General features: G+C 42.1%; 4 protein-coding genes across 4 annotated transcripts; 3 read left to right on the plus strand and 1 right to left on the minus strand.

The window, feature by feature from the left end:
- Positions 1–455: 455 nt before the first annotated feature.
- LOC129587030 (putative inhibitor of apoptosis) lies at positions 456–1,269 on the minus strand. The gene is made up of 2 exons (XM_055480605.1): positions 1,203–1,269; positions 456–953 (listed from the first exon to the last, which is right to left on the minus strand). The coding sequence occupies exons 1-2, from the start codon at positions 1,251–1,253 to the stop codon at positions 456–458; spliced, it is 549 nt and encodes a 182-aa protein (XP_055336580.1). The 5' UTR covers positions 1,254–1,269.
- A 292-nt stretch (positions 1,270–1,561) lies between these two features.
- On the plus strand, positions 1,562–2,242 carry LOC129587031 (acidic leucine-rich nuclear phosphoprotein 32 family member A-like). Its single transcript, XM_055480607.1, has 2 exons — positions 1,562–2,092; positions 2,148–2,242. The coding sequence occupies exons 1-2, from the start codon at positions 1,582–1,584 to the stop codon at positions 2,240–2,242; spliced, it is 606 nt and encodes a 201-aa protein (XP_055336582.1). The 5' UTR covers positions 1,562–1,581.
- Positions 2,243–3,155: 913 nt separating this feature from the next.
- LOC129587176 (uncharacterized) lies at positions 3,156–5,834 on the plus strand. The gene is made up of 7 exons (XM_055480791.1): positions 3,156–3,543; positions 3,645–3,782; positions 3,915–4,030; positions 4,160–4,480; positions 4,554–4,685; positions 4,918–5,261; positions 5,328–5,834. Exons 4-7 carry the CDS (start codon positions 4,376–4,378, stop codon positions 5,707–5,709), a joined length of 963 nt encoding a protein of 320 aa, XP_055336766.1. The 5' UTR covers positions 3,156–3,543; positions 3,645–3,782; positions 3,915–4,030; positions 4,160–4,375; the 3' UTR covers positions 5,710–5,834.
- Positions 5,835–6,690: 856 nt separating this feature from the next.
- LOC129587032 (uncharacterized) lies at positions 6,691–7,374 on the plus strand. The gene has a single exon (XM_055480608.1). It carries the CDS (start codon positions 6,772–6,774, stop codon positions 7,372–7,374), a length of 603 nt encoding a protein of 200 aa, XP_055336583.1. The 5' UTR covers positions 6,691–6,771.
- Positions 7,375–10,781: the final 3,407 nt, after the last annotated feature.

Here is a 10,781-nt window from a genome sequence, read left to right on the forward strand (position 1 = left end):
AAACATTTTTGATTCCGAAATAATTCACACCAGTAAGCTCGACGGCTTAAATAAGCTATTTATGCAAAAAACATTTTAATTTTTTCCAAAATCAGCTGACGGCAAAGCGGGCATTCCTGTACGCGACCAGCACATTCGGTGCAACAAATTGCATGCCCACACGGTGAAAAACAGATTGAAACGTTTTTATTCAAACATACGCTGCACTCCTTTTCCAGCTGACAGTTTTCGTCCAGTCGTGCTTCGATGATACGGGCCTTGATTTTATTTGCCGCTCTCACGAGGTCCTGGATGCGGTTGAAACGTTGAAACTGTTGGACAGCCTTTATTAGGTACGTGTAATGCACACCTTCGTCCCTGGCGAGCGCCACCAAAAAATCCATTCGATTCTTGCGCAGGCTACCCGCCCACTTCAGTTTATCCATGTTGTGAAACCGTCGAACCTCCTGAATGAATCACAGGCCTTTCTTCTCCAATAAATATTCACACCGAGGTTCATATTTGGCTTGCTCGATCCACGGGTCGTCATCGCGTGTCCACTGCATCAGTTTACGCCCGCAACAAAAGCACTGCACCTGATCCCATATTCCCTCCATGAAAAAAAACCCGGCATTGGCCATATCCATTGGGCGCTGGCTAATGACTTGCCCCGGCGATTTAGCGTACGTGGCAAATCGATCGCGGTATTCCTTCATGGCCGGAACATACACCTCACCATCCGCCACTAGAGCAGCGAACGAGCATTCCGGACTGATACGTCGGTGCTCGAACTTTGGCAGGTCACCGATCATCCAGTTGAAATGAACCATCCGGCACAGCACGCACTTTACTTCGTCTCCTTCTCCTGTGTAGATGAAACCAGCTTCCGCAAGGGACCGCGGTGAAACGTACGACAAGGGCCATTTGTCAAATGTCTTTAGGCGATCTTCCAAACTCATCTGTCGTTCGGCAGCCTGTACAAAAATGTCTATTTAAGGACTGCGGTCGTACTCGTACTTTATCGGCTTCACAATGGCTAACTTGCAGCATATGATGTGCTTGGGTCGCAATGTCGAGCAAAAATGCGAAAAAGTTCTTTTAATTATTTTGTACGTTGTGTTTTTTATTGTATTCGGTACATTTATTGTTACGGACGGAATTGGGAAAATTCTACAAACTGATCACTGGAATAAAACTTTACGGAATGGTACATCATGACTTACCGACGTGACGGCGGAACAAAAGCGGGTAGGATGACAATCACGAACGGTCATGTTAAATCGTGCACAGTAATTCATTGAAAAAGCATTGCGTTACTGACCTTTGCCGATCTTTTTGGCTGCTTTATATATTATTTTGGGTATAATCAGAAACGATCATCTTTGATAGGATAATCGATTTTGGTTACTTTAACTCGTACGTCAGATAATCAGAACCGATTATACGTACTATCGTTACCATAGAGTACTAGGATAATCAGAAACGATTATCCTTCTCAAAACAGACTATCCTGTTCAGTATATAAAGGTAGAGCTGGCACTGCGTTCCTTGCAGTCTTTTTTTTCAAATTACCTGTTTTTCTTAATCGATAAATCGCTAAGAATGCCTACAACTTCTCTCGCTCACAAAGAGGTAGCTTACCGCAACTTATTTAGCAAGCTGAGCCCCCAAACACCGGAAATGGTGTTCGACGGGAAACAGGTTCCGCCATCTGTCCTTCCTGGGTTCGCCAAGTTCCAGGGAATGGAAAAGCTCAGCCTTATTGATTGTAATCTCTGGTCCTTGGAGGGGATGCCACGCCTGCCCAATCTGCGCGTTCTAATGTTGGGCGACAACCACCTAGAAGACCTGAGCGTCATACCAGCGTGCTTCCCCAACTTGGAGAAGCTGTCCATCGTCGGGAACAAGTTCGGGCACCGCGATGAATTGGAACCGTTGACGCGTCTTCCGAAGCTACGCGCACTGGATGTGGAAGGCAACGACCTATGCGAGATCCGCGGCCACGATCGTTGGATGGTAGATACGTTCCCTCGGGTTAAGCAGTTCATCATCACCGCTTACGATGTCGACAGCGATGAAGACGATAACGACGACATTTCCTGGTTTCTCAGCGGTAAGTCGATAGCTCTACTTTTTGAAAAATCCTTTTATTAATACTACAATTGTAGACGAAGCCATGGATGCCGATAACGAGGAAGAGGATGAAGGCGATGCCTTTGAGGGACCTGGAGAATCGGTGCCAGAGGTCATCACAATTGATTAGTGCCTGGAGACTGTAAGCGGATCTGTTTTCGCATTTTTGTTTTTTTTTAAAGAAAATTTTTTTTCTAAAAATAACTTTTGTTTTTCAGATCACGCATTGGAATTTTTTATAATATTAATTCCCTTGGTTTTGTTCTAACTTATTTACCATTGCGCCCTTGCTGGCCTGATACTGGTGTCGAACAATAAAATTGAAAATATTTGATTATAGTGCAAAGCATTACGATACAATTTTCTATTTTAAAACGAACACATAGATTACGATAACCAAAAAATATAACACACACACACACACATAAAAGTAGCTTTTGTTTTCTGATTCTGTTTTATCTTATAAAGTTATGGCGTGTTTGAAAAGAACCCAAAAAAAACCGCACCTCTAAGTGTTAAATAATATACGTTGCCGAGTGACTGCGCACGATACATTATATAATATGCAATACGTACTAATATGTTATAAAACCCCCCCCCCGGGCCTTCTTTCTCCACCCGGTCAAAATACCGAGTTGGCTACTATTGTCACAACTCCGCTAGATGACCACTAGCAGCTGTATCATGCAGCTGCAGGGTCATCTAGGAGTTGTGATTACATACAGCCTGTATGTAATCACAACTCCGCTAGATGACCACTAGGAGCTGTATGTTATCCCGCCTACTACTGTCTAACCTGCGCCTTTTTGTTGTCCAACATCCCTTTCGTTACGGCGGTTACGCACACCTATAGACACAAAGAACTGTACGAGAGCACACGTTTAATACTCGTACCTGCGGCAGTACAATACGCACAGGTTATGAGCGTTTACAGCGAGACTATGACTTGTGGAATTAAAGGATCGAAATGCAGCCTGCCAGCAGGTAGTACCCGTCGAACATTTGCAGCGATGTTCATAATTAACAGACTCTAATGATTAGAATGTGATCATGCTAGCTGGTTCGCAGTTCTAACGTCGAGTTATTATTACTGTCATTCTGCCTGAATGATCGGAATGATAATTTCTTCATTACGGTATAGCGGAATCACGGTTTGTCTGCATATTACCAAAACGCAGTAGCCAATCGGTCAGGCTCGAGACTAGCATGGACGCCAACAAACCCAATGCCAGCGAGAACCCGGTATCAGATGCAGCTCCACCCAGTCGCTCGTTCTCAGCGGGGGATATCGTCATGACCTTGAATCCATGGGTCTGGGCTATGGGCATACCTGCTTACAAAATCCAGTGCGCGGGTTGTTTTTCGGTCGGCAAAAAACTGCTGGTGTGTTCGGGATGTAAGCTGCATCAGTACTGCAGCAAGTCTTGCCAGGTACCCTCTTGAGATTGTTCATAAATTCGTGGATATTTTGTTCAGTTTTTCTGCACGGTATATACCAACGGAAACACGTCTGAAAAGATGTTTCACTGCAGATAGCCGACTGGAAAGCGGAGCATAAAAAGGATTGTGCCGGTCTCAAAGTAATAGCTGAACACTACAAGTCAGAGACTGATGATGACAGAATGCCTTGTTGTGTCATTATGATCGCCAAGATGTTACAGAGGATTCAGGTATTCGCTGCGCCTTTCCTTGTCTGGGCTTTGTACGGATTGTACCGATATTTCGCAATTCACAGCCGACACAGTGATAATACGTTAGTTTATGTATACTTACCGCATTCGTACGAATATAACTGTTTGCAGCTGAACGTGACTGAAACGCTGCCTGGGTTGGAAACGATGTCAGCCAGCGAGGTTTTGAATTTGTTCCCCGAAAGTCCCAACAATAAGATCGCCTCTGTGCCTCAGTGCGAATCTTTGTAAGCGGTCTGCACTTCTAAGTTTATGCTACATTAATCAAAATTTAACTTTTTGCTCAACACAGCGTACCAATTAGGGAAGGAATTTAGAAAACCAACCAGTGCTCACAGAATAATTTTTGTTGATAGGCTCTTTCTGCCCGGTAATACGGAATTCTTGATGGTGGGCAATGCTCATAGCGAGGGAAAAGCTATTCACAAACTGGCGACTATGATCGGCACGTCCACGACCGACTTCATGAGATGTCTGAAAATTATCTGCCATAATAGCGTTTACATGGAGGATAAAGTCAGACCACAGCGGCCGTACGTCGTGGCTCTATTCCTCAGTCGCCACGTCATGCCATGACCCCGGTGTGCTGGGATATCAATGTGACTATGCATGTTCAAGGAAAGCATCTGGTTGTTATAGCCACCGAGGACATACCCACCTATACTGGCCTTCATGATGTACTAGAACAATGTGTTTTTAATTGTTGCCCGTAAATTCTGCAGCTCCTTCTACAGATCGGCTTGTTTGTAGCTTCGCACCAACGAGAATGGCAAGCCACCGTCCCGCAAAGACATGTACACTATGACTCGAGACGAACGCCGTGACCTTTTCCAACTGCAGCACCAATTCCCTTGCGAATGTGGCAAATGCACAACAAACTACGTAAGTAACAGGCAGAGTCAGCTGAATAATATACATAGCATTTTCGATGTGATTATACAACATATGACAAAGCGTTAAATGCTTCGTTTTCATGCATTAACGCAAACAAGCGTTTCTGTGTTCAAACTCATTCCTGGTGATATACGCGCGTGCACTGATTACAGTAATTTGTACCCGATTTCCAAGTTTTTATCAGACATTTTACTTGTACCTACGTAATTTTTTTTGTCAGGAAGCGGAAATTAACCCACTAAAATGTACCACCGTTGGATGCAGCGAGCGGCTGCCCAGCGATAACCGAGCGTTAGAACCTTGTCCGCAATGCGGCGCCCTTAACAGTGAGCGACTGGAACTGTATCGCAGTTTTGCAACAAGGTACGAGAAGATTCGCACGGCAGAAGCACCCAACGTCACACGGCTGTCGCTAGAACTTGATATCGATGATGCCGATATTCTTCATCCCGATGCACATCTGCGCTATGTGTGTGGTTGGGACCGAGCACGTCAGTATGCGGACGATGACCGGCGTTTGGAAGAAGGCTGGAGAATGATGCAGGATTTCAGCGTTTGTATTCGGTAATCAAGTTCATCGGCACACCAAACTGAAAGTTGAAAGCAAATAACGGAAGTGTGGTTTTTTAGTAATATTTATCCGAAATACAGCGTTGCCCGCGTATTCCACCTGGAGAAGATAGCGGAGGCCACTGGGAAAGTTTTCAAGGATGCAGTTGACCGTTCACGCGCGCGGTCAGAAGAACCCGACCAAAGACTTCGATTGGAGCCCGCTGTAGTGGACATTCTAGCCAAATTACACGGATATACCGAAGAAATAGCTCATATCTTGGGTAAGATTGCCCCGGATTCGTCACTGACTCAATATGCCGCTGAAAGATGCTTACAGACCGAGGAATGGCTACATGTCCAGAGAGAGCGAAACTCTGAAATTGATTCTAAGGGCCAAAGCAAGCTTGATGAATATGGAAAGGATATTTCCGCATGTTGTAATGTTGGGGAGACCGACTAACATACAATAATCCTTTGAATGGTTTTTACTGGTAAAATTGACACACTTCTTGATGTACAGCAGTCATTAAGCCGTTACTGTCTTTTCTAAGCGTGAAATCATTGAAAAACTGTAAACGAGTAAAATGTGCGATTGGTTTCTTCAAATTCTAAGTAATACAGTAATGTACTCCTGATACTTACCAGACGGCAGTATGTAGTGCTGAAGTCACAACTTTGACGTAGGTTCGAGGAAGGAAATTTATATCAATTGCAAAAAGGTCAAGCGGACTATCAAAATAATGCTGCACAAAGTTCAAAAACAGAAATAGTATGTAGCCTGACACCCAAAACGTAAACAGTACTGTACTCGAAAAAAGTCGCGTCGCATAAGTAATCCGTATAGTATCCACACTAACAATATAAGTGACAGTACAACAATACTGTATCCATATTTTTCAGGTATGAGGTATCTATAGATAGTGTAGATAATTACTGTTTGTACTTATGGGTTACTTGTACGTCGCGAGTCTCGCGACGATTCAGAATATGCAGGGTCTCAAAAATTTTGAAACATACGCGCGATGAGTATCGAACTATAAGTACGTCATTACTGCTCCTTTGCCGCTCATGTGGCAGTTAATCTAGCGAATCTTTTCAAATAAAGAAAATTTTCACCAAACCTTTGCGACTTATACCGAATTTTGTTTTGCGAAGTCGTGTACGGACCTGCATGCACGCTCATGTGATATTATAATTAACGATGAGTGTCCTGCGGTGCGGTGCTGAACATCTCCCGCACAGATTTGTTTTCTGAATGACCTCCGCTGTTAAGTGACGGCTCTTTTGCATGGCTAACCATCTCTGCGCGTAACGGAGCATGATGGCGTGAGCACGCACCCGTGCCGGTTACCGAAGGCATCTACCGTACAACCCTAGCAATTATTCGTTTGTGCCGTAGAAAATGGTAACTCTTGCAAAGTGTTTGTGGTGGATACGTAAATATTCGTTACTTCCCAGCTGAAATTAATTTTATTAATTGGGATTGGTTTGTCATGGAAGGAATAAGTATATAACTGACAAAATGCGGTATCGCCGGTTCCGATATTCCACTACAACAATAACCATCGTTTCCGTCGCCGTTTTCGTCACGGTTTTTAATATCTGCCTCATCGTTCTTTATCTGTTTTCTGTCCCCCCCTTGCGCTTTGCCACTTCCGGAGGGATATATGCGTATTCAACCCGAAATGTTTTTCCACCACTGTTTGACAGTAATGCAACGGACCCCGAACCGGAATGCGGGGAGAGCAAAGGGAAATTATTAAAGACCGGTTGGGCGTTGAAACTGCTCAATGTGGCCATGAAAGAGCTGCGCCGCTACCGGAAACGGGAACTGGAGAATATGGAAGCGGGAAGGGAGCCGAATGGCTACGCTGACATCTTCACGGATCTACAACCGATCTTGGCGGCGTTCACGGCAGACGGCGAGAAGCCGAACCTTATGGCACTGTTGCCCAAGATACTGTCGGTTTACTTCAAAATCAAGAACTCTGGAATGTTCGATTCCAGTCCGGGGAACGGCTTTGAGAAGAATGACCAGCAGAATGTGAATCCGCAAAATCTCCCTTTAGTTGATTTTGAACTGCTTGATAAGCTTTTGGCCCTTAAAAGTGGCAAATTGAAATAGATGTACACATATGCATTATTTTAAGTACGTACGAAATGCTTTTGTTGCTAATAAATTTTGCATTGTATAGCACGCATCGTGATTAACAGTACAAGTTATGATTGTATGTACGTATATCGTATAAAATTATCGTACAAGGTGGCTAATTGATTTATGGTATTTCCACGACTTTCCTGTAATATCCTTAAAACTGTACGAACTACGAATTACATAATGGCTTTGCGCCGGACAAGCCGGGCACACAGAATTCGGCTTTGAGCCCCAAATGTCCAGAGCCGGTAGCATCACATTTTTTATATTTTTTTACCAGTTTTTATTTTGTTCGACGTTTTCATACTTTCTTAACCATTTAATTTGAGCAGAAAGCGAAATGGCTCTAATTTTCTGAACTGTAGGGTTTTAGGCTTTAATAGCTGCATTTTTGTGTTTTTAGATCTTCTTCTTTTTGATCGTTTGATTACTGAAACGTTTACGGTATTAAAAAGATGATCAGGCGGGCAAACCGTACTTTCAGATATTTTCGCCGAATTTATGGCAGATAATTTTAGTTAAATAAGTGATTATTTATAATACCTAGTTGGCATAACTTACCAAGAAAGGCCAAATAACGCACCAAATGTAGCAATCGCAAGAAAAGTTATTAGTAAATTCACTGGTCGGCTTTACGTGCTTTATGTCCTAATCTCATGAGCTTTCCCGCTGCTTCTCCAGAGTTGGTGTTTTGGAACCCGCGCTTTCCCCTTTGTACTGGCAGTATTCTGGTATGCCAGGTGCCGATACCTTGTCAAACAATGCCGGTTTTGGCAACAACACCAAGGCGCAGCCCAGCTTCGCCTTACCCACAAACATCCCATCCAGACGGAATTCAAAAAAACGCTGGACTGCCGCGTGTTCTACTCAGCTGACTAGTGCCTGTAATTCTAGGATTCTGCACTACTTTGTACATTTGAAATAAAATTTAAGTGGAAGGAAGCCACTTCACAAGGAAAACAGCGGAAAACCAGTACGTAATTTCTCACGTAATCCCGCGCCGGGGCGTATATATTCGGTGCGCAAAATCAAATTCTATACGCCCGGTTTAAATTTGTCGGGGTGCATAGCAGTCACCAAACTTAATTGATTTCTTATATGAATATTGAGTATTATACAGTATTATATATATTATATAGTATTATAGTATTATATACTCGTATTGGTTTTCTTCCAACCGTTTTATTTGAAATTGTTTCATAAACTATGCAATGAAATTTCACAAATTTCATTTTCATAAATTTCAAAAAAATATATACGTAATGCTCATGGGTATTTCTTCTTTAAAATACAGCGGTGTATGTGCTTAAAGTGCGAAGCTTATGGTTACCTCTTGCCGGCATGAACAAATCTGATAAAACAATAAAGCTGGAAATAATTACTTAACTAGCGTTTTCTACTCGGTTAAATTAACTCATCTCAGTCAGCAACAGAACGATTAAAAAGAATGAGATCAGTCATGAATTTATTTTGAAACATGTACGCCTATCAACGGAAGAAATAAGCAATCTGTCGCTGCCAGCTCAACCTCGCGGTAACAAAAAGCGTCATTGTTCAATCGAACATGCACACAAGGCGTCGAGTGGCCTTCACGAATTTTGACCCTCCCGCTGTTGTCATTTAATTAAAGCTTTATGAGAATTATGAGGAATGGAATGCAGATTGCTATTATAAATTCCATTGAAGTGACGCGTTGTTTTTTGAGTATATATGTGTAACAATAATCACGTGTAGTTGGCATTATTTACATAATTACTAATTTAAGAGATGCTCATAATCTCGTTAGTCTTGAAATTGTTAGTCAGAGCACCGACATGGCGCCGGTTTTATTAGGAGTGTGAAAATGCAACCAAAGTTACAATTATGTAAACGCTTGTTAACTGCGTGTAGGTGCTGCCGGCTCATGGTCGTCGATTCCGGATATTTTGTGCTCATAGAAGATGCGATTAAAGTTATGCAGTTACCAAAACTTTTCGTAACATGCGGCACTGGTGTTAATTGATTCGGAATTCGAATAAGTTGCTGATATAATTATTCAGAGAAACATTACTGTTAAATATTTCAAAAAGGAAGTCAATACTATGTACGCACAAGTATAATACATGCGCCGGTAACAATAGTGGTTGCCGAAATTACAGTGTTAAATGTAACGAGTCGCCGCGCCTGCTTCCATCGATATTTTACATTTTTTAAATTAATTAATACATTTTCATACCAGTGAACTTAAAAAATTCGTGTTGTGTATTACGATATAAATTACAATGCCTTTTACCACAAATAATTCCAGTGTATGTTGTGGGACATTCCAGCTATTATTTTATTGAAACAGTCTTTTTATTTTATTGAAACTATCTTTCCCCGTGACATCCACAAGCTAGCAAAAACTTATATTGAATTTATACTTTATACTTTATTTATACTTTAAGTATTGAATTTATACTTTAAAGTATTGAATGAATTCTTGTACTGCTGATAAACATGTGCATAAATACCGAACATTAGTCACTGCCGTTGTCAAACAAATGACCATAAATGCGGGTAAAACAATCGTTAAAGAACAGAGCAGTTAAAGAACCAACTTGTTAACGGTTCTGTGTACATAACAACAAAAACCACATTTGAACGAACCAAAAAGAGAAAGTTTCTACGGCCATTAAAGATCGACAGGGTTTTTCGTGATTCGAATAGAGTACAGTAATTACATTCACGAATTGTTGTCGGAAGTTGTTTCTGCATGTACGGTGGTCAGTTTTATAGCAAGTAATGGATGGACAGCGGAACTGCGTTCGCACGCTCTGTATCTTGGGAACTCGTATTAAGACTAATAATTTGTCCGCTGTTCTGCACCATACTGGGACAATGTTCACATGAACAAGTATCTTGAACCGATAAACATATTATTTCGTTTATGTCTTATAACCTCATCTTGTGCTGCACGAGAACTAAAAGAAAATTTGAAAGTTTCTCCACAATAAAATTAAAGTTGAGCCACAAACTGACGCTTCGCACGTTTTAGCGTTTTATCTTATGCAATTTTGCCCGCCATTTTGCGCTGCTTCTTGCAAAGAGCTTATACGTATAGAAATATAAAATCTTTAACAAGTTATTTTGTTTTTTTAAATCTGATATAACTTTCGAAAGCTCTCGAATGACTCAAAAGCAAACAATTGACACCAGCGTACTGCGCACCAAGCCGGTGATCCATTGTTGCAGGGCCGCCGCATCACGCTGACGCAAGAGTAACGTACTAGCCAATCACAACACATACGTAACCGACCACCTTGTTGCCGCTGCAGCCGGCATATACCAGCCACCACCAGCCTGCACAAGCATAAACATACTCACCGTACACACCTGATACACGTACTTATAAGCAA

Source organism: Paramacrobiotus metropolitanus, unplaced genomic scaffold (genome assembly GCF_019649055.1).
Source record: "Paramacrobiotus metropolitanus isolate TYO unplaced genomic scaffold, Prichtersi_v1.0 Parri_scaffold0000023, whole genome shotgun sequence".
NCBI classification, from domain to species: domain Eukaryota; kingdom Metazoa; phylum Tardigrada; class Eutardigrada; order Parachela; family Macrobiotidae; genus Paramacrobiotus; species Paramacrobiotus metropolitanus.

What these genes read in the sequence shown, in the direction of transcription:
- LOC129587030 (XM_055480605.1), bottom strand. Translation starts at nt 1,253, where the DNA reads ATGACCGTTCGTGATTGTCATCCTACCCGCTTTTGTTCCGCCGTCACG. An exon ending in TTTGTTCCGCCGTCACGTCG is followed by an intron (nt 954 to 1,202) that starts GTAAGTCATGAT and finishes ATTTTTGTACAG; the next exon opens with GCTGCCGAACGACAGATGAG.
- LOC129587031 (XM_055480607.1), top strand. Translation starts at nt 1,582, where the DNA reads ATGCCTACAACTTCTCTCGCTCACAAAGAGGTAGCTTACCGCAACTTA. An exon ending in CATTTCCTGGTTTCTCAGCG is followed by an intron (nt 2,093 to 2,147) that starts GTAAGTCGATAG and finishes CTACAATTGTAG; the next exon opens with ACGAAGCCATGGATGCCGAT.
- LOC129587176 (XM_055480791.1), top strand. Translation starts at nt 4,376, where the DNA reads ATGACCCCGGTGTGCTGGGATATCAATGTGACTATGCATGTTCAAGGA. An exon ending in CCTATACTGGCCTTCATGAT is followed by an intron (nt 4,481 to 4,553) that starts GTACTAGAACAA and finishes GCTTGTTTGTAG; the next exon opens with CTTCGCACCAACGAGAATGG. An exon ending in GCAAATGCACAACAAACTAC is followed by an intron (nt 4,686 to 4,917) that starts GTAAGTAACAGG and finishes TTTTTTTGTCAG; the next exon opens with GAAGCGGAAATTAACCCACT.
- LOC129587032 (XM_055480608.1), top strand. Translation starts at nt 6,772, where the DNA reads ATGCGGTATCGCCGGTTCCGATATTCCACTACAACAATAACCATCGTT.